Source organism: Prionailurus bengalensis, chromosome B4, assembly GCF_016509475.1.
Source record: "Prionailurus bengalensis isolate Pbe53 chromosome B4, Fcat_Pben_1.1_paternal_pri, whole genome shotgun sequence".
In the NCBI taxonomy this organism is placed as follows: domain Eukaryota; kingdom Metazoa; phylum Chordata; class Mammalia; order Carnivora; family Felidae; genus Prionailurus; species Prionailurus bengalensis.
The window spans coordinates 55,946,113-55,969,784 of NC_057358.1; the positions used below are offsets into that span (position 1 = coordinate 55,946,113).

Here is a 23,672-nt window from a genome sequence, read left to right on the forward strand (position 1 = left end):
TTTGTTCTGCCAAAATCATTTGACAGTATTTACCATTGATTTTTAGAATTTTTTTTTTTATTAATTTTTGTGATAACCATTCTTCCTTGGTTCTCTTTTGTATTTTCCTACTCAGTCTCTTTCCCTGGCTCCTCCTTTTCTTCCTCTTCTCCCAGTCCTCTTACAATACTGGTGTTTCCTATTGTCCTGATTTTGGGTTCTCCCAGCTCCTTTCACTTTAAATACTTCCATTGGATGATTTAATCCCATTACTTTTTTTTTTTTTTAAATGTTTATTTTTGAGAGAGACCGAGCACGACCAGTGGAGGGGCAAAGAGAGAGGGAGACACAGAATCCGAAGCAGGCTCCAGGCTCTGAGCTGTCAGCACAGAGCCCAGCTTAGGGCTCGAACTCATGGACGGGGAGATCATGACCTGAGCCGAAGTCAGACTCTTAACCGATTGAGCCACCCAGGTGCCCCTAGTCCTGTGACTTTATTGTACTTCCTATTAATGATCCCAAGTTGATTTTTTTTTTCCTTTGTTGATCTCAAGATCAGTATTTGCCACCATCCAGGATACCATTAGTAATTGACCACAGTATGTCCAAATTTGAATTTTATTTCATGCATCCTGTCCTCTGTTCCATTATTTATTCTTTGTTCTGTCTTGATTTAATTAAATATCATCCATGTAGTTGCGGTATTCTGAAATCAGGAAAAAAGTAATTTTCTTTTATGTCATGTGTTCCTCTTCTTTATTATCAATTTTTTCTATTTCCAAGTTCTGTTACTCTTAGTTCCTAAAATTCTCTCAATTCCAGCCATATCTCCTTAATTATGTGACATTTGATTAAGCCGCTAATTTCTCACCTATGTCAACTTCTACTGGTCTCTTTGCCTCCAAGTTTCTCCTGTCTATATTTCATCCTGTACATTTAAAAAGTTAATCTTTTTAATAACTAGATCTAATTCATGAATATAAGTATGTCTCTTCCATTTTTATGGTTCCCCGTGACCTACAGGGTGAATCCAAATGATAGCAGTCTGTAAATTCTGTCTTCTTTCCCACCTCCACTTCTGCTTTAGCAGAGTCATCTTGTTTTCTATACATTCCATGTTTGAAGCCTATATGCTTTTGTATAAGTTATTTCTTCCTCCCTAGAGTGCCCTTTTCCCTGCATCCTCTGGCAAATTCTTTTTGTTCCTTATAGACGTGTCTTATATATTGTTTCCTCCTCTGAGACCCTTCCTTCCTTGATCACTTGTCATGAAGACAGCATATACATACATTATAAAGCTGATTTGAAGTGGAGAAAAGAGGTTTGAGTAAGATTAGGATATAGATGTTTTTTAATGAATGGCTGGTTAAATATTTACTGCTGAGGGCGTGAGTAGACTTGTAAATATTAAAAGACTTCATATGTTGCTGATTGTTTATTGTAATTAATACTGAGATGGTAAACAAAAGTAGGCATTTGTACTATAAAATCAAATAGAGTATACATATGGGTTTTTTAATTGTTAGACACATTGTTTGCAGACTTTGGATTATTTCTAAGAAAATGTTAGTTTTAGGAAACCAGTTTTTAGGTTTTCAGAAACCAGTTTGAGGATTCATTTTAGTTACTTGTTTGTCTTATAAAGCCTTGAATTGTTCTTTGCCACAGAGATGGGTACCTGTTGTCAGTAATATGAATTCACACTAGATGCACTTCTGGCTTTGTGGAGGGAGACTTTATTAATTATAAGGGGAAGAGAATATAAGGAATTAAACAATTATAGTAAACACAAGGAAGGAGAGAAGTATAGAGAAGAACAAAGAAGGGTTAGTACACCAAGTCAGGTACTTATAACATCCAACCTTCTTGCTAGGGAAGCCCCGTGGTGAATAGCCCAGTTGGAGTCCTGATAGAGGGTTGTGGGCAGAGCATCCTCCCCTCAGGTGGGACTTCAAACAAGCTATTCCCGCCAGGGCAATATATATTACCCTTGTGTGACTTATGGTTAGTCATTAAGTTTGCCTCAGTGCAGTCCCGAGCTATACTGTTTTTCTCTGTTTCTCTTACATCGTATCTCACAATCTTAGGAGCCTGGGCTTCTGCATATTCCTCATCCCTCCCAGATCCATCCTGGTCTGGCTCAAGGAGGAAGGTGAGGCTTGTTAATCCTTCTTGTTGTCAGGAACAGAAGCGTCAGTTCTGATCCTGAGGCCAGATGCAGAATAAGCCAACTGAGCCCCCCCCCCCCCCCCCCCCCCCCCCCCGCCGATTGTGTTTGTGCGGCTGTCAGAAATGCATGACAGGTCATACAAACAACTTCTATACAGAACAATAGCCTAGAAGTTAAAATGCCCTTTAATAGACTTACATATCTATAACTTCCAAATTTGAAAGAAATAATAAGACTATAAGTAAATCACATAGAATATTACATTATTTTATTAGGACTTAAGTATTTTCTTTGATATTTTGGGGAAATGATGAATTGGTTGTTTTCCTGCATTTCCGTTTCATCCATTTAAGAGTCTAATGTATATAAATTTTTCATTTTTCATCCTATAAAAGGTGTTGCCTGTCAAAAAGGGATTTTTGTGAAGTTTGTGTGTAGTGCATCTCTAATGTAGAACTGTTTAGTTATTTTATACTAGTATATGAATGAACGTTGCTTGAAATGGCGGGAAGAGCTGGTTTGATGTTATTTTTAGGTGTAGAATTTCTCGATTGCAGTCTTTTCTACTCACAGAACTGGCCTGATAAGAGATTACAGATGATTTTTATATCACTTTAAATATGGCTAGGTGATTTAAACTAGTGGTTCTCAAACTTTTTCATCTCAGGATTTTCTTTTTACCCTTCCAAGATTTTTTTTTTTTAATGTTTTTTATTTCATTTTTGAGAGAGCATGCGTGCGTGAGTGCAAGCAGGGGAGGAGCAGGGAGAAAGGGAGACTGAGAATCCAAAGCAGGCTCCAGGCTCCGAACTGTCACCACAGAGCCTGATGCAGGGCTTAAACTCACAAACCACGAAATCATGAAGTCAGACACTTAACCAACTTGAGCCATCCAGGACCCCCCCCCCCCACCCCCCGATTTTTTTTTTTTAAAGAGCATGCAAGCAGAGTAGGGGCAGAGGGGCAGGGAGAGGGGGAAGACAGAGAATCCCAAGCAGACTCTGTGCTGTCAAGCACAGAGCCTGACACAGGGATTGAACTCACAAACAATGGGGTCATGACCTAAGCTGAAATCAAGAGTCAGATACTTAACTGACTGAGCCACCCAGGCGCCCCAATATTTTTTTTGAATGTTTATTTATTTTGAGAGAGTGCAAGTAGGGGAGGGGCAGAGAGAGAGAGGGAGAAAGAGAATCCCAAGCAGGCTTCATGCTCAGCCCACAGCCAGACATGGGGCTTGATCTCATGACCCTGAGATCATGACCTGAACCCAAATCAAGAGTTGGACACTCAACCAACTGAGCCACCCAGACATCCCTCAAGATTTTTTTGAAGACATCTATGTGCTTTTGTTTATTTCAGTTAATTACCAGTATTTGTCATACTGAAAATTAAAACAAATTCAAAATATTTATTAAGTAAAAAATAATAAACTTGTTAACATAAACATCATTTTGAATGGAAAATAACTATTTTTCCAAAACAAAAAAACAATTTAGTGAGAAGAATGGCATTATTTCACACTTTTGCAAATCCTTATAATGTCTGGCTTAATAAAAGTTAGATTCTTTTTTTTTAAATTTTTTTTTAATGTTTTATTTATTTTTGAGACAGAGACAGAGCATGAGCAGGAGTGGGGCAGAGAGAGAGGGAGACACAATCTGAAGCAGGCTCCAGGCTCCAAGCTGTCAGCACAGAGCCTGACACAGGGCCGATGGCGGGGCTCAAACTCACAAACCACGAGATCATGACCTGAGCCGAAGTCGGATGCTTAACCAGCTGAGCCACCCATGCGCCCCAAAAGTTAGATTCTTATATCTACTTCTGCATTTCATCTGTTGCAATATATTGGCTTGGTTAAAGTATACAAAGAAAGTTCTGTGTCACACACGTGTTGGAAGAAATGAGTACATTGCCTTTTCAGATAATTGTGTATTTTCTCTTTGATACATCACCAGAACTCAACAGGTGGTTATTTCTTAAAGGTTAGTTGCAATGTGCAGTCAGAAAACATCAATTAATTTTTCGTATTCTATTATATTATAATCCATTGATTTACTTTGCACTTTGAATGGCTCTTTTGGCAGTGCATGATTTTGTAATTTTAACACCATTCAGTATTATTTGGGAAATATTGATTCATTGAGTTGTATAGATCTTACAGATGTTAATACATCTCATTATATGATATAAAAATATCACATTTGCTGATATCACAATCAGTGTCATCAGAAAAGTTTTAAATACTGTATTGAGAAGCTGGTAGGCTCACAGAATCAAATACAAATTTTCCAAAGTTCTAATTTTAGGTTGAATACTTGAAGACTATCATTGGCAACAAATACTGTCAATTATTTTCATTGAAATGACAAGTGCTCTTTTTTATATCTGAGAAATATCTGCCAAATGCCCAAGTCTAATAAGTGGTTCGAATGTCAGTTGTTCTTTCAAGTAAACATGATGTTCCATTAAAAATGTGCAAGTTCAGCTCACAACTCAGTCATAAATGTTTTTCCTTGAAACAACCTTCCTCTTTTGGGTGTATAGCAGACTGCTTTATGTGTACTTTCCTACACCATCTCACAGAATATTAGAACGTGTACTCAAGGGTAGAGATTTAATAAAATTAATAATTTCAATGGCTTCGTAAAGGACATTCTTCACACAGACAAGACTAGTCTTTTACTGTGTGTAGTGGTGATGTGAGTGTGTGTGTTTGGTGACACTGCCTTGACATATTGTAAGGTACTAGTAGCTTTACCCACCATTGCTTTTAAACCATCATTGCAGATGTTAACATATTCAAGAAGGCAAGTAGCATATTAATAGTATTATAAGAAATATATATTTTTTAAATCCAATGTTTTATTAAAACAAAAATAGAACCAAAGTTAAAATATACTTGATCTTTTTTTTTTTTTTTAATAGCAAGAGAGTAAGGGCTTTAATACTGCTATCATCAGTATTTGAAGACACAACACTGAAACAAAACCAAATAATTTTTTCCCTTACTGAAAAATTCAACACTCATGTAAGAAAGTTAAAGAAAAATACACCGTTGGGTTGCCTGGGTGGCTTAGTCAGTTAAGCATCCGACTTTGGCTCAGGTCATGGTCTCATGGTTCGTGAGTTCAAGCCCCATGTTGGGCTCTGTTCTGACAGCTCAGAGTTTGGAGCTTGCTTTAATTTTTTTAGTATTTATTTTTATTTAGTTTTTTACATTTAATTTTTTTAAATTTACATCCAAATTAGATATCCTATAGTGCAACAGTGATTTAATGCCCCTTACCCATTTAGCCCAACCCCCCTCCCACAACCCCTCCAGTAACCCTCTGTTTGTTCTCCATGTTTAAAAAAAATTTTTTTTTTACATTATTTATTTTTGAGAGAGTGAGACAAAGTGAGAGTGGGGTAGGGGCAGAGAGAGGGGGAGACACAGGATCGGAAACAGGCTCCAGGCTCTGAGCTGTCAGCACAGAGCCCAACGTGGGGCTCGAACCCACAGACTGTGACATCATGACCTGAGCCGAAGTTCAATGCTCAACCAACTGAGCCACCCAGGCGCCCTCCATATTTAAGAGTATTTTATGTTTTATCCCCTCCCCCCCGTTTTTACATTTTTTTTGTTTCCCTTCCCTTTTGTTCATCTGTGTCTTAAAGGCCTCATATGAGTGAAGTCATAAGATACTTGTCTTTTTCTGACTAATTTCGCTTGGCATAATACCCTCTAGTTCTATCCACATAGTTGCAAATGGCAAGATTTCAGTCTTTTTTTTTTTTAACGTTTTATTTATTTATTAAAAAATTTTTTTTTTCAACTTTTTTTTTTTTATTTTATTTTTTGGGACAGAGAAAGACAGAGCATGAACGGGGGAGGGCCAGAGAGAGAGGGAGACACAGAATCGGAAACAGGCTCCAGGCTCTGAGCTGTCAGCCCAGAGCCTGACGCAGGGCTCGAACTCACGGACCGCGAGATCGTGACCTGGCTGAAGTCGGACGCTTAACCAACTGCGCCACCCAGGCGCCCCAACGTTTTATTTATTTTTGAGACAGGGAGAGACAGAGCATGAACGAGGGAGGGTCAGAGAGAGAGGGAGACACAGAATCTGAAGCAGGCTCCAGGCTCTGAGCTGTCAGCACAGAGCCCGGCGCGGGGCTTGAACTCACGGACCGCGAGATCATGACCTGAGCCGAAGTCGGCTGCTTAACCGACTGAGCCACCCAGGCGCCCCAAGATTTCATTCTTTTTGATTGCCGAGTAATACTCCTTGTGTGTGTGTGTGTGTGTGTGTGTGTGTGTGTATGCATGTGTGTGTGTGTGTGTATACGTATATATACACGTATATACATATAGTATATATATACATATATGTATATACATATGTACATATGTACGTATATATATACGTAGTATATATATTACGTATACGTAGTATATATATATATATATATGTGTATGTATGTATACACACCATTTCTTTATCCACTCATCCAATGATGGACATTTAGGCTTTTTCCATACTTTGGCTATTGTTGATAGTGCTGCTACAAACATTGGGGTGCATGTACCCCTTCGAAACAGCATACCTGTATCCCTTGGATAAATACCTAGTAGTGCAATTGCTGGGTCCTAGGGTAGTTCTATTTTTAATTTTTTGAGGAACCTCCACACTGTTTTCCAGAGTGGCTGCACCAGCTTGTGTTGCTACCAGCAATGCAGAAGAGATCCTCTTTCTCAGCATCCTTGTCAACATCTGTTGTTGCCTGAGTTGTTAATGTTAGCCATTCTGACAGGTGTTAAGATGGTATCTCATCGTGGTTTTGGTATGTATTTCCCTGATGATGAGTGATGTGGAGCATTTTTTCATGTGTCAGTTGGCCATCTGGATGTCTTCTTTGGAGAAGTGTCTATTCGTGTTTTTTGCCCATTTCTTCACTGGATTATTTGTTTTTTGGGTGTTGAGTTTGATAAGTTCTTCATAGATTTTGGATACTAACCCTTTTTCTGGTATGTCATTTGCAAATATCTTCTGCCATTTTGTTGGTTGCCTTTTAGTTTGGCTGGTTGTTTCCTTCGCTGTGCAGAAGCTTTACATTTTGTTGAGGTCCCAATAGTTCATTCTTGCTTTTGTTTCCCTTGCTTCTGGAGATGTGTTGAGTAAGAAGTTGCTGCAGCCAGGGTCAAAGAGGTTTTTGCCTGCTTTATCCTTGAGGATTTTGATGGCTTCCTGTCTTACATTTAGGTCTTTCATCCATTTTGGGTTTATTTTTGTGTATGGTGTAAGAAAGTGGTTCAGGTTCATTCTTCTGCGTGTTTCTGTCTAGTTTTCCCAGCACCACTTGCTGAAGAGACTGTATTTCATTGGATATTGTTTCTTGCTTTGCCAAAGATTAGTTGGCCATATGTCTGTGGGTTCATTTCTGGGTTCTCTGTTCTCCTATATTGATCTGAGTGTCTGTTTTTGTGCCATATAGGAAATAGTTTTGAGTCTCAGACACCTCCCCTGGGTTGACGACCACTGTTTTAGACTTTAAAAAGAAGGAAGCATATCTCATCTCATAATTCATTTCTCAATATGTGGGACTTCCTCAGGTAGAAAGAGGACCATTTTTGTTATGTTATTTTTATTTTATTTTTTATTTTATTTTATAATATTTTATTTTATTTTTTAATGTTTATTTTTGATAGAGAGTGTGCGTGCACACACGTGCAAGAGCACAAGTTGGGGAGGGGCAGAGAGCAGGGAGACACAGAATCTGAAGCAGGCTCTATGCTCTGAGCTGTCAGTCAGCACAGAGCCAGATGTAGGGCTCTAACCCACAAACTGTGAGCTCATGACCTGAGCTGAAGTCAGATGCTTAACCCACTGAGCCAACTAGGCACCTCAGAAAACCATTTTTGAAAGTTTTTATATTTTTATCATTCTAATTTTATATAATTATAGTAATTAGCATTTTATTGAATGTTTGTTATATACCAGATATATATACTCGGCTCTGATGTGTGTTTTTTCTACATCACTAAGTAGTTCTCCAATTCTCAGCAGTGTCCTGCAATTCCATAGGTGTTAGATCCCATAGGTTAAGGGTTCAGTCTCACGACACTTCACTCCACTGTTCCCTCTTTCAGGTGCCAGTTGTAAGTCTCATTTGTTACCTGTGATTCTTACCCACTGGCTATAAATCGGAGGTTTCCAAAATTCCCACTTTGGGTGCGGTTAATTTGCGAGAGTGGCACTTAGAACTCAGAGAAGCATTTACATATGTTTACCAGTTTGTTATAAAGGATACAGAAGAACAGTCAGATGAAGAGGTACATAGGGCAAGGTCTAGAAGGGTCCTGAGTATAGGAACTTCTGTTCTCGAGGAGGATAGTGTATACCACCCTCCAGCGTGTGGATATATTCTGGTTCACCAGGCCTGGAAGCTCTCTGAACCCTCTCCTTTTGGGTTATATGGAGCCTTCATTACATAGGCAAGATTGATTAAAACATTGGGCATTGAAAACTGAACGCCCGTCTCTCTCCCCTTTCCCCTCCCTGGAGGTTGTGAGATGCCCACCCCTCTAATCATCTGATTGGTTTCCCTGGCAACCAATTCTCATCTAGAGGTGCTTTCCAAAACTCAGGTGTGGTTGAAAGGGACTTGTTTTGAATAACAAGATACTCCTTTTACGTTTATTGTTCTGGAGCTATTTCAGGAACTTATAATAAAAGACCAAATATTATAACAAAAAGATGTTTCCATTGCTGTTATGCTTAGAAAATTCCAAGGATTTGGGGAACTGTGAGCCAGAGACAGTGGATAAAAACCAAATATTTATTTCTCATTATAAATCATATCACACCTGCATTTTACAGGTGAGGAGACAAAGGTACAGAGAGGTTAATTGCTCAAAGTCATATAGGTAATAATGTTTGCAATTTGACTCCAGAGCTCAGCTTTTCTTAAATTTTGTTTAACCATTAGACTTCATGTGCATGTGACTTTAGCTGTTTACTCTTTACTACAATATTTATTCTTTTCTATATCTGTATTTGATGGGAAGTTATATATCCTGCTAGTGATTTTTTGAGGAAGTTAAAAGCAAAGTGTGATAATATTTTTTAAATGGATATTATTACAACAACATACTTTAAAGAGATCTTTAGAGGTTAAAAGTTTTATAGATATCGGTGTGTGTGTGTGTGTGTGTGTGTGTGTGTGTGTGAAGTAAGGGAGATGATTCTTTTTCAGAAATACCAAATAAAAGCTGTGCTGTCTAGTTAATAGTAGGTTTACAACCTATTGGACATATATATGAAACCCCTCTCCCCCCATAATGAGTGCCAAACCCTTGGACACTTCACTTCCCCATTCTTCCCCTTCTCCGTTTCGCAGGCTTATTTTTACAGGTTTTGCAGTGAGCATGAACCAAAGAACAACAGAGGGACTGAAAGTCTGTGCATCACCTCAGGAAATGTACATTATTCCAATTAGACTACTTTTTGCCTTAGATGGGCATAGGTGATGGGGTAGGGCTATAATCACTGTAGTACTCAGCCAGTGAGGATCCAGAGGAGGAACTTGCACACTAGGAGATAAATTGTCTGCTGTGACTGCTCCGAGTGTGCTTGTCTGTCAGACACCTGCTCTTGCAAGACTGTTGATTAAAGTCTTGCTTCACTGTGCTCCGAGTCTCCGTGTCCCTCCTTTGATTGGGTCAGTGAGATTATCTCCCACAATATATATAATTCCCTTCCTTCCTTCAAGGCCCCCGAGTAGGGGGTAGAGGGGCAGAGGGAAAGAATCTTTTTTTATTAAATGTTCATTTTTGAGAGATAAAGAGTGTGAGCACAAGCAGGGGAGGGGTAGAGAGAAAGGGAGACAGAGGATCTGAAGGGGGCTCTGTGCTGACAACAGAGAGCCCAATGCAGGGCTTGAACCATGAGATGATGACTTGAGCCAAAGTCAGACACTTAACCAACTGAGCCATGCAGGCGACTTCCAGAGTGAATCTTAAGCAGGTTCCACACTCAGTGTGGATCCCATGACCCTAGGATCATGACCTGAGCCTAAATCAAGAATTGGACACTCAACATACTGAACCACCTACACACTAGATGCCCCCTCCATTAATCTTTAAAACAATCCTGTGTGGAATACAGAATGGCTAATAGTTTCTTATCTTTTAAGTGATAATTCTGACACTAAAAATTTGTGACTTACTGAAGGTTGTTGCAAAAAGAGTTAGTGACAGAACCTGGACTTGAAACCCCCCAATTCACAATTCAAATTAAGAATCCTTCCTCATTCATTGTGTTGCTTTACCTACCCAATTGGTTTGTTTGATTATTTTAATACCAAGATCACAGCTGTTGAGGAATTTTTTTTTCTGAGATACCTTTTGTTGTTACTATAAGGAATTTAGTTGAAATAAAACCCTTCAAGACTTTTTTTCTAGCTATATTTCTAGTTAGAATAGACTATTTCTTGGGAAGTGAGGTTTTATTAGCTAATATTCGAATCTTAAGATATTTTCTTGTTTAACTGGAAATAGATTGTAAAGCACACACATAGCAGTTATTTTATAGCTCGTACAGTCATCTGTTTTTCTCTTGAAGTCTTAAGACCCATTTTTGTCTGGCGTAGGTAAAATCATGTTACAGTATGTCATGGTTGGTTATAGAAAATTGTTGGGCCAATAAAAATTGTTTTGAGATGTTTGGCATGTCTAGAACATTTTTCATATTTAAATATATTTTTCATTTTTGAGATTTGGATTTTCCCTTTTGTTTATATTTTTATGTCAAAAAGCCAAAGTCCTTTGATAATCCTGTATTTTATAGGAAAAGCCTGTTGGCAGTTTTAATCATTAAAAATAATTAACCAACATCTATTAGTACTGATGCTGAACTCTGTCTCCACAAAGCAGTTACAGGAATTGGGCTTTATTTTCTTAAGAGGTTATAAACATATTATAATGTCTTTTGGTGTGGACATAGGTAGTCATCCAGATAACTGTATGCTCAGTATTTGCTGTTTTTTAGACAGAGCATCAAGATTGTATTCAGCATGGAGTTGAAGAAAAAGAACATTAATTATTTGACAGTTGTTTTATTAACAAATGTATTAGCATAATTCTTGATTTTTCTTTCCTCCTTTTTAGGCTTCTCATTTCTTTTGGGGATTGTGGGCTTTGATTCAAGCCAAATACTCCACTATTGACTTTGATTTCCTTGGGTAAGTTTAATTATACTCTGTGTATTGCATTTGTCTCTACTTTTTTTGTTTGTTTTTTTTGGTGTACGTGTAGAACTCATGGGGTACACTGTAGTTATTATCATTTTCAGTCAAATCTTCTAAAGGTTTCATACATTTAATGGTTTGCAAGGAAATCTGGTATACCAATCTGTTAAATACTCTATTAGAAAAGTGTCCAGTAGGTGGTGCAGTAAACCAAAAATATGTCCTTTGAAAATCTTAAAACTTAAAAAAAAAATCAGCTTAGAAAGGTGAATGGAAAATGAAGGAAGGATTAAGATTTTCACCTTTGATTAATTGTTGTTATTCATTTCTCACTAGGTATGCAATTGTTCGTTTTAACCAATACTTTAAAATGAAGCCTGAAGTTACCGCATTAAAAGTGCCTGAGTAAAGAAGAGATTTGATTATTCTCAAGTAGCTGAACAATGCTTGTGAAATCTTTTCTTAAGAAATTTTGAAAAGCCAATATTTGTTAAAATTCTGTTGTTTAATTTGGTTATCTTGCTTTACAAATTATGCCTCTAAACCAATCTATTTTTTAAATAGACTGAATGATGTCAAGAAGTACACCTACTGCTATCAGTGTGTGGTGGATTAGAAGTTTGTTAAATCTGCAAAAAGGTATAAAGATATCAGTTTAATCCTTTCTTTGATAATTTAATCTCTGTTTATGTGAATTATTTATTATAAACTTAACATAATTCTGTGACTGCTTTCATCTGTTGGTTGAGTGTAAGCAATGAAAATGTTCCAGAGAAACTTTTTTTTTAAGTTTTACTTTAATATTAATTTTAGTAAACATTCTAAGTGTTCAGTGTAACTTTTTTATCTCGATACACTGTAAGAAATATGAATCATTCAGTCTTGAAATGCCAGATACTGGTATAGATAACTTAGGGTGTTCATAGAAAAATTTCTGTGTATGAGGGTAAACTGCATTTACTGTCTATGCTTAGTGGTACATCTTTTTGAATTGAATATTGGATAGTGTTTTTGGGGGGGGGTGGAATCTATCTTTAAATTCTCCTTTCCTTACATAGTCTGGCAGTATAAATATTAACCATATAATCCTGGAATAGATATGATTTTGTATTACCAAAATCTGCATTAAGTAATGTTTTCACATACTAAATATGGTCATTTAAGTTGCTAGTTTATTTTTAAAACTTGGTTGTATCATATTGTTTTTTACCAAAAATTTTGTTTTACTTAATGAAATATTCTGTGTTTTTTGTCTGTTTAGCTAGTAGAACAAATGCTAATTTTTGAAACAAAGAGTGGTTATCATACTTGGGAACAAGAAAATATTATTTAGATATTCTTTTTTACCTTTGCATATTCATTCCTTACAATTTCATTTCATGTTTTAGTGTTGCTCCATGTCTTTAGAATGACATGATTACATGATATATGCAGGTTCAGAGAACTAAATTGAAGCAGTTAAAAGAAAGAAATAAGGAACATTTAGGACTTTGATCTACTACACTTAGAATCTGATATAACAAATGTGAATTAAGCAGATATACTTGTGGTAGGAGGGCATCTTGTTTTAGTTTCTCTTGATTTTGTTTGTGTATTTTTTTAATTTTGTTTGAGAATGAGAGGGTGGTAATTATTATATGGAAGGAAGTTAGATCTTTGCGATAAGTAGGCTTCAAGTTTTGAAGACTGCCCCTGTGTGGGGATGAGCAGTCATGGTTAACTTAGAAAATTAGTCTGACAAGCTTTGCACTTTGGTCACATAAGTGCCCATGTACAAAGTTGGCTTAATGAATCTGCATATTCAGAATATGCAACTACAAATATATCCTCTAAGAAATCTTCTGGGGAGTTTGATGTATTATTCCAAATGACTTATATTCTCAGATAAGTGCTTTAAAATACTTGGATTATCTCAAGATGTTTAAAGCTAATAAAGTAAGTAGAAACACTTAAGGCCATTTTAAATGGTAAATTCTAGTTACATAAATAGAATCTTAAAATCTGCTTGTGTCTGTAACAGTGTTAGACTAAGATTTGTTTTCTACCTCCCCAGTGTTATAAATGTTCACTTCTGTTTTTTTAAACTGTATTAGTAAAGGATCAATAGAATTTTACCTAATTGACTAAATGAATGGAACCAATTAAACAGTAGCTTTTTACATAATGTTAGAATGAACTTGAAAAATTGTTTTTGGTGGAATTTTTATTTGTGGTTGGAACATTTTCTTAGTACAATGAATAATATGTAATACCCTTGATTTTTTGCTTTCTGACTTCTTAAAGTGAGAACTGTGTGTATGAGAGGAGACAAGATCAGTTTTCTACTTTATTCCATATTCTTCAAATTATTTTGAATAGGGATTCACTGAGCCTTTTCTGGTAGACTGTGCATAGCTGCTAGCTGTGGTACTCTTCGAGAGATTCATATTAGAAGTGAATGTAAAGGGGAATAAAGGCTCTCACTTTAGCCCTAGGAGTATGCAGTGGGAGTTGGAAACAAAATAAGATATTTAAGATACTTTCCCCACTCTATGGCTAATTTTTGGGAGTTATGATGCTCCTACTTCCTTTGTGATGCTCCAAAACCTTCCCAGGTTTTTGGTATCATGCTGCAGCCTAATAATAGGGTTCAAAATTGCTTCCCTTTTTATTGACCATTTAAGGGAACCTAAAGGAAAAACTTCCTCTAAAATTTGTCCTGTGGCTTGCTGAGATGTCTGTTGCCTTTTTATGTTAAGCTAAGGAACTTGAATGCCTTACCTAATAACTCAGCTGGTAGTAAGTTCATTTTGTAAATATGAAAATGGTTGTTAGAGAAGTGGCATTCATGTGTACTCATTGTTAGTAGTCAATAGACCATAGTGGCCTGGATGCTTTAACAAGCAAAATTCCACATTTTTTCCTTTTGTTCCTTACATACTTGTATGATCTTACCTGACCAGTAATATTTGATTTTTTTTCCCTCCTGACCCCATGCTACCACTTGATTTTCCAGAAATCAAAGAGATGTGGTAGTAAATCATACTGTTCACATGGTCGTTTGAGATCAACATGAGCACAAAAACTCAACTAGGTCTGCCTGGAATGTATATAAAACAGTGTAAATAAACATTTGTAAATTAGTGTGAATTGTATCTTGCATATGAGATTGTGTATTGTTTTGCATTCTCTTCCCTTTTGTAGTTTTATTTTTTTTTAGGGGGGGGGGTAAGGAAATGATTCAGCTCTTTGGTTTTAGACTCAAAATAGCCAAAAGTTCTGGCTGCACAGTGGGATAGCAAGAGGAACTGGAAATAGGGTTTATCAGGTTTTGTCAATGTCATTACTTATTTATTTAGCCTCTCAGTGCCTAATACGACTTTTCTTCATTCTTTAGCTGGCCATTAGTTTTTGTGAGGTTAGATTGCTATAAGCAGTAAATTAATACACTCTAGAGCTCCTTTCTTTGAGTCATGATTCTGAGCTAAAGCAAATTAAAAATATAATGTGATGATTGCAGACTGAAGTATTACCCTTTCCTGTTTTCAAGGTTGTTAGCTTTTTTCTACCAAAAAAACCCCCAAACAAACCTTGACATTTTACGTATCTGTGTGAATCGAAATCCCGTATGTATGAGATCTTGATAAATAATAGCTCGTAGCTCAACTTAAACATATCTCAGTTGGCTTCTATAAGTATAAAGTTGTTCATTACGGGATTGTAAAAGACAGAAAAGACCTAAGTAATGAGTAATCTTTTAATGACATAGTGCTATTTTCATTTTTGCTGGACTGAAAGTATTTACTTCAACTTCATAAAGGAAGTTAAAGGAAAAAAGTTCCCCCAAGCACTCTCAGTGAAAAGTTAAAAAGTTCCACTTTAAATGTATAGGTTTTTCTTTTTTATATTACACAAAGCTTTCTGTACCATTTTTAAATTCCTTCATAGTACATATGAAAATACTATCAGTTTGATATTCTGCTTCAAATTGCTTTTAATAAGCATTTTATATGCATTCCAAAGTGATACAGACTTAAACTTCTAATATTAATCATTCAGTTGATATAGACAGAGTTACCAGTGCTTTATGCTAGGACGAGAGTTCTGTTATTGGGAGCAATTTGCACTAATTTCCTCAAAAAGCAAATGTGAGTAATATGCACAAAGGAAATGAATTATAAGTATGTGGTAAAACAGCCTTTTCCTTATTTCAGAATTGATATGCTCTGATTTTGCTTCCTTAGTTCATTTGATTTTAGAATGTCCTTTGATTGGAAACTAACATATTAAGGTAATCTGTTTTGCTTCTTCTTTCCCTTTTTTTTTTTTTTTTTAAAGACATTAGTTATTGAACCACCTTTTTTTCCCAGTTATATATATCACGTGTGTGATTATAGTGTTATGTCTTGGGTTAGAGGTCTTTGGACAGAAAAGCATATCAGTTATTTTAAATGATTTTCCCCCTATCTTTGAAGCTTAGTCTGTAAATGTGTTCTTGTAAAACAAAATGCTTGGGTTTGCATTATTTGAATACTTGAAAACCGAAATTAATAAGGTATCTTACATAATGAATTAGATACTTCCAATTTTTACATTAACAACTTTTATTTTTGGATAATTTGAAATGGACAGAGGATTCAATTATTTGAATGGATAAAAATGACAGTGTTTATAGAAAAATTCCCTTTTGTGTTTCAGTCATCCCAAATTCAACTTCTTAGGTTTCTGTCCTAAGATCTGCTTTTTTTTTTTTTTTTCTCCTGTACTTAATGCACTTACTATGCTATAGATAATATCAGATAGCAGGTTAAAATAAAATCTTTGTTCATTATGAATCGTTCAGCTTTTCTGGTTATGAAAAATTGCTCTGTAAAGTACTCCTAATCCCTAAATATAGGCATATTTTTGTTTACATCTTACCCATTAATGGTATAAATACCATTAATTATAGTAACAAAACACAAGATGTTTATAAAAATTGAAAACATTACATATTGTATTTGAACTAGTTAGTGAAGGGTAAGAAAACGCTGCTGATTTGAATTGTTTTCATTAAATTTCAAAACTCTTAATAAAGGAATGTTCAGAGATAGGTTGAGACCCATTGATCTCCATGTAAACCAGCGTTCATGACCTGGAGAAAACCCCAGAAACACAGTGGAGGAGGCAAGAATATTTACTTGCCATGGTTGTGGTGTGCTGCTACTTTTTAGGTAGTGACACACTGAGATCTTATTGTCCAATAATCTGAAGAAGTTTCCTGTTAGTTATGTGTACTAAAGTAACTCAGTTGGTAGAATCTGCTAAGAGGAAAGTTAAACTGTACTGTATTTAGGAACCTTTTTACAGCTGGGTGAAGTTTCCATGATATGAAGTATTTGAATTTTAAAATATACTGCTATCATAAGAAATAAGACATGGCATTATTCCATGTTCTTAAGTGATAATTTCCTTATTGAGTTTCAGAAGAAAAAACAAAATGAGTAATTGTCACTGCGTTAGCTGTATGTTGAATTGGGCAATTGTGGCATAAACCTTAAATTTGTGTTTATCAAATGTGAACCATAGTAGTATAATGCTGCTTTGTATATACTGTAAGTGCTACAAATAGTCTCAGCACTGAAAATGTATTGATACCTCTCAGATGAATGCAAATTTTGATGTAGGTGTTTTGATATGCCTCAGAAAGTATCTGAGTGTCTGAGAACTTGTCAATCTGTTTGATAATGGAGATACTTCCTGTTTTTGGTTGCATATTTTCATGTTTAAAATTTAATTTTTACATTTTTACTACTGTTAATTTAAGCATAAAATTTATTCTGTGGATAAAAATGGGGTTGCCAGTGAAGACAATAAAAAAACAGCCTCATTCATGTAACTGCTTACGTAAAAAATACATTTTTGCTGTATGTTCATAAACTTTTAATGAAGGTGTTTGTATTTCTGTTTGAATATAAGTGATGTTTAGGCTTTATTTCTGCTTAATAAGGCCTTTTATCATTGATTAAATGAAGGAATGTATCTTTTTGAAGAGATTTATATTCTGTAAATAAAAATTGGTTGTAACAATAAAGTTGGGTTCTAACTGCAGTGTACCATAAATCTTGTTGTTCTTTCAACTTATTTTGGTGGATTTTCTTTTTTGGGGGGTTAGAAAACAAGACTTTTCAAAGTTATTGTATAACTATATATTTGAAGTGATTCTTTACATTTCTAATTCTCTGGTTTATAGTATTAAAAAGGTTCTTTAAGGGGCGCCTGGGTGGCGCAGTCGGTTAAGCGTCCGACTTCAGCCAGGTCACGATCTCGCGGTCCGTGAGTTCGAGCCCCGCGTCAGGCTCTGGGCTGATGGCTCAGAGCCTGGAGCCTGTTTCCGATTCTGTGTCTCCCTCTCTCTCTGCCCCTCCCCCGTTCATGCTCTGTCTCTCTCTCTCCCAAAAATAAATAAACGTTGAAAAAAAAAATTAAAAAAAAAAAAGGTTCTTTAAAAAAATTTTTTTTAATGTTTATTTTTCAGAGAGGGAGACTGCTGGGTAGGGGCAGAGAGAGAGGAAGACACAGAATCTGAAGCAGGCTCTATGCTCTGAGCTATCACCACAGAGACTGACCTAGGGCTCGAACTCTCAAACCACCAGATCATGACCTGAGCTGAAGTCAGATGCTTAACTGACTGAGCCACCTAGGCGCCCCAGTGTTAAAAAGTTTTTTTAAATGTTTTTTTAATGTTTGTTTATTTTTGAGAGAGTCAGAACACGAGCAGGGGAGGGGCACAGAGAGAGGGAGACACAGAATCCAAAGCAGGCTCTAGGCTCTGAGCTGTCAGTACAGAGCCTGACCTGGGGCTCGAACCCATGGACTACAAGATCATGACCTGAGCTGAAGGTGTATGCTTAACTGAGCCTGGAGCCACCCAGGCGCCCCTAAAAAGTTTTGAAAAAAGTTTGCTTTCGGAAATTTGGTTGAGATGAGAGTGTGGGATGTTATGTAACTCAATGAACAGATTCTATTTACTTAGTTTAAAATTTAATTATTCTAACCACTGTGATTTGTATCTTCACTCTGATGAGGGCTGGAAACAGATAAACTGTCTGAAACTTAGCATCTTACAGTAGAGGCAGTGAATATCCATCCATTCAACCATTGTTTATTAAGCTTTAATTATCAGGTAATGTGATAGTGGAGATACAAAGATATCTCTACCATCAGATAATCATGAAGATCAGTTCTCTATAGCAAAAATAGCTGTGTGTCAGTGTGTGTCTTATAAAATGTTTTCCAATTTGGGTTTATCTAATGGGTTATCTTTTGGGTTTTTCTAATGATTAGAATGAGGTTATCACCAGCCAAAATACTACAAAAGTGATGTATCCTTATTAGAGTATCACATCAACTCATTGTTGATGTTGATTTTGATCATCTGAGGAACTTATTGTTGATGTTGATGTTGATTTTGAATGTTCTGTATCTTCACTGTGTAGTATTTATTATTCCCCTTGTGGGGAAATAAAGTAATCTATGGAGAGAAACACTAAAAAGATTATGTAAGTATTTTGCTTGTCAAACATCTCATTTCCATAACACTTGATAATTGTCTAAACCAATCTTTATTATCATGGCTGCAAAATAGTCATTTTCAGTTCTGCTATGTGGTACACATGTATCAGCATTTTATTGCAAGGAATCATCCGTGTGTATAAGTGTGTGTGTGTGTATCATCTAGCATTCATGTGACTGTATTTTAAGTACAGACTCTTAGGTTGCTATTTTTTAAAAAAATTTTTTAAACGTTTATTCATTTTTTGAGAGAGACAGAGCATGAACAGGAGAGGGGCAAATAGAAAGGGAGACACAGAATCCAAAGAAGGCTCCAGATTCTGAGCTGTCAGCACAGAGCCCAATGTGGGCTTTGAACTCACGAACTGTGAGATCATGAACCGACTGAGTCACCCAGGCACCCCCTTAGGTTTTTTTTTTTTTTTTTTCTTAGTGGATTATATATAATCTGTTACTGTACTTTCTTACATTGATGTTAAAATGAGATTTTGCTTAGGGGAGCCCAATTAGTTCTGGCTTATTTTGGTGTACCAAAACATTTTTTGAGCACTTCCTTTATAGTAAAATAAGATGTTCTAGACTAATTTTGGAACCTTTGAGAGTCTTGGAATCAGCCATTTTTGTTGTTTTTTAGGGAGAATGGTACTTAGAAACTTAAATCTGAGAACTAGGTATGCTCATTAATTCTAGGTTATGACATTCTTGGCCTTTTTTAGCTGGCAGAGCAAGGAAACACACACACACACACACACACACACACACATGTAAATATATATTTTAGAAATTGTGAGTGCATACTGACACTTCCAATTTTTGTCAAAGGTTTTATTTATTTTGAGAGAGAGAGAGAGAGAGAGAGAGAGCGAGCGAGCAAGCTGGGGAGGGGCAGAGAGAATCCCAAACAGACTCCTCACTGTCAGCCCAGAGCCCAATGTGGGGCTCAAACTCAGAAACCACGAGATCATGTCCTGAGCCGAAGTCGGCCTCTTAACCAACTGAGCCATCCAGGTGCCCCTGACACTTCCAATTTTTAATTTACCTTCACAGTTTTCCCTTGCCTCTCCTATTTTATATTTGTTTCTCCCTTTTCCTTACTGTGATAATATAGGTATTTTTGTTAGGAATACCATAGAATTAATGTGCCCTTTTCATTGTATTACACGAGGTATAAAATGTTGATATATGTATTACTAGTGAGTTTAACCTTGGTCATTTCATTAAAGTTGTGGCTGCCAAGTTTCTCCCCATTTTCTACTTACAATTACTAAGTATCTAGTGGGAGGAAATACTTTGAAACTATGTGATTTTTGTGCTATTTTAGCATCCATTAGCAGTTTTCGCCTGCAGCAGTTATTGTGATGTTTGCCTAATGTTGATTTTCTCTTTCTCTTTCCTTCTTTCTCTCTTTCAATTTTAATTCTAAAATTGGAATTTTACTCTAAGGGAGAGCTATAGTTTCCTTAAGTTTACTTATTTATTTAACTATATCTCAACAGAAGGATCTTTAATTCTATAGGCTGTAATCCATTACAATCATTTTGTTGTTCAGTTTGTTCATTTGGTGATTGAGAGCTCTGTTAAGTTGGTTGCTACATCCTTTCAGTATGCTCCTATTACTCCTTGAGCACTTCTGTTATGGCAACATAAGGCTTTCCAGGTGAGGCTTGGACTTTCCCTGCCCCAGCTCTCAATTCAGTAATTCCCTCAAGGAGCCCTGCCTTTTTTTTTTTTTTTAATAGAGAATGAGATTTAGAAACTAAGCTCTGGGTGCCAGGTGTGCTCATTGTTACTGAGTGTTACTGCTTCTATATTCTTTCAGTTGACAGAATCAGGAAATTTTATATGGATATATATATATATATATATATATATATATATGTATATATTTCTAAAATAACACATCTGTATTTCCTTATCCATCTGTTCTTATGACTTTAAATTTAATTTATTTTTTTAAATTTACATCCAAATTAGCATATAGTGCAAAAATGATTTCAGGAGTAGATTCCTTAATGCCCCTTACCTGTTTAGCCCATCCCCCGCTCCCACAACCCCTCCAGTAATCCTCTGTTTGTTCTCTATATTTAAGAGTCTCTTATGTTTTGTCCCCTCCCTGTTTTTATATTATTTTTGCTTCCCTTCCCTTATGTTCATCTGTTTTTTATCTTAGGTCCTCATATGAGTGAGGTCATATGATATTTGTCTTTCTCTGACTAATTTTACTTAGCATAATGCCCTCTAGTTCCATCCATGTAGTTGCAAAAGGCAAGATTTCATTCTTTTTGATTGCTGAGTTATACTCCATTTCATATATATATATATATATATATATATATATATATATACACACACACATATATACACACACACACACCACATCTTCTTTATCCATTTATCCATCAGTGGACATTTGGGCTCTTCCCATACTTTGGCTATTGTAGGTAGGGCTGCTATAAACTGGGATGCATGTGTCCCTTCGAAACAGCATACCTGTATCCCTTGGATAAATACCATTTTTAATTTTTTGAGGAACCTCTATAGTGTTTAACAGAGTGGCTGCACCAGTTTGCATTCCCAACAGCAGTGCAAAAGAGATCCTCTTTCTCTGCATCCTTGCCAATATCTGTTGTTGCCTGAGTTGTTAATGTTAGCCATTCTGACAGGTGTGAGGTGGTATTAATTTTTATTTCCCTGATGGTGAATGATGTTAAGCATTTTTTCATGTGTCTGTTAGCCATCTGGATGTCTTCTTTGGAGGAGTGTCTATTTATGTTTTCTGCCATTTCTTCACTGGATTATTTGTTTTTTTGGGTGTTGAGTTTGATAAGTTCTTTATAGATTTTGGATACTAACACTTAATCTGATTTTCCATTTGCAAGTACCTTCTCCCATTCCGTCGGTTGCCTTTAGTTTTGCTGATTGTTTCCTTCACTGTGCAGAAGCTTTTTATTTTGATGAGGTCCCAGTAGTTCATTTTTGCTTTTATTTCCCTTGCCTCCAGAGACGTGTTGAGTAAGAAGTTGCTGTGGCCAAGGTTAAAGAGGTTTTTGCCAGTTCTCCTTGAGGATTTTGATGGCTTCCTGTCTTATATTGAGGTCTTTCATCCATTTTGAGTTTATTTTTGTGTATGGTGTAAGAAAGTGGTCCAGGTTCATTCTTCTGCATGTCTGTGTCCAGTTTTCTCGGCACCACTTGCTGAAGAGACTGTCTTTTTTCCATTGGCTATTCTTTCCTGCTTTGTCAAAGATTAGTTGGCCATACATTTGTGGGTCCATTTCTGGGTTCTTTATTCTGTTCCATTGATCTGAGTGCCTGTTTTTGTGCCAGTACCATACTGTCTTGATGACTATAGCTTTGTAGCAGAGCTTAAAGTCTGGGATTGTGATGCTTCCTGCTTTGGTTTTCTTTTTCAAGATTACTTTGGCTTTTCGGAGTATTTTCTGGTTCCATACAAATTTTAGGATTGTTTGTTCTAGTTCTGTGAAGAATGCGGGTGTTATTTGGTAGGGATTGCATTGAATATGTAGATTGCTTTGGGTAGTATCGACATTTTAACAATATTTGTTCTTCCTATCCAGGAGCATGGAATGTTTTTCAATTTTTTTGTGTCTTTTTCAAGGGCTTTCATCAGCTTTCTGTAGTTTTCAGTGTATAGATTTTTTACCTCTCTGGTTATGTTTCTCCTAGGTATTTTATGGGTTTTGGTGCAATTGTAAATGGGATCGATTCCTTGATTTCTCTTTCTGTTGCTTCATTACTGGTGTATAGGAATGTAACCGATTTCTGTGCATTGATTATATATCCTGCAACTTTGCTGAATTCATGGATCAGTTCTAGCAGCAGTTTTTTGGTGGAATCTTTTGGGTTTTCCATATAGAGTATCATGTCATCTGCAAAGAGTAAACGAACATTTTACCTCCTGGCTGATTTTGATGCCTCTTATGTCTTTGTGTTGTCTGATTGCAGAGGCTAAGATTTCCAATACTGTGTTGAATAACAGTGGCGAGAGTGGACATCCCTGTCTTGTTCCTGACCTTAGGGGGGAAGCTCTCAGTTTTTCCCCATTAAGTATGATATTAATGTTCGGTCTTTCATATATGGCTTTTATGATCTTGAGGTATGATCCTTCTATCCTCACTTTCTTGAGGGTTTTTATCAAGAAAGGATGCTGTATTTTGTCAAACGCTTTCTCTGTGTCTATTAGGAAGATCATGTAGTTCTTGTCCTTTCTTTTATTGATGTGATGAATCACATCAATTATTTTGCAGATATTGAACCAACCCTGCATCCCCAGTATAAATCCTGCTTGATCGTGGTGAATAATGTATTGTTGGATCCGGTTGTCTAATATCTTGTTGAGGAATTTTGCACCCATGTTCATCAGGGAAATTGGTCTACAGTTCTCCTTTTTAGTGGGGTCTTTGTCTGGTTTTGGAATCAAGGTAATGCTGACTTCATAGAAAGAGTTTGGAAGTTTCCCTTCCATTTGTATTTTTTTGGAACAGCTTCAAGAGAAGGGGTGTTAACTCTTCCTTAAATGTTTGGTAGAATTCCCCTGGAAAGCCATCTGGCCCTGGACTCTTGTTTTTTGGGGAGATTTTTGATTACTAATTCAATTTCTTTACTGGTTATGGTTCTGTTCAAATATTCTCTTTTTTCCTGTTTCAGTTTTGATAGTTTATATGTTTCTAGGAAGTTGTGCATTTCTTCCAGACTGCCCATTTTATTGGCATATAATTGTTGGTAATACTCTCGTGTTGTT

General features: G+C 36.3%; 1 protein-coding gene across 1 annotated transcript in view; it reads left to right on the forward strand.

The window, feature by feature from the left end:
* ETNK1 (ethanolamine kinase 1) overlaps nt 1–17,446 on the forward strand; it is a 67,541-nt gene extending 50,095 nt beyond the window's left edge. The window contains exons 7-8 of the mRNA XM_043563597.1: nt 11,298–11,371; nt 11,714–17,446. Coding sequence (XP_043419532.1) covers nt 11,298–11,371; nt 11,714–11,786 — 147 coding nt within the window. The 3' untranslated portion in view covers nt 11,787–17,446. The remainder of the gene's footprint in view (nt 1–11,297; nt 11,372–11,713) is intronic.
* The last annotated feature ends 6,226 nt before the right edge of the window (nt 17,447–23,672 follow it).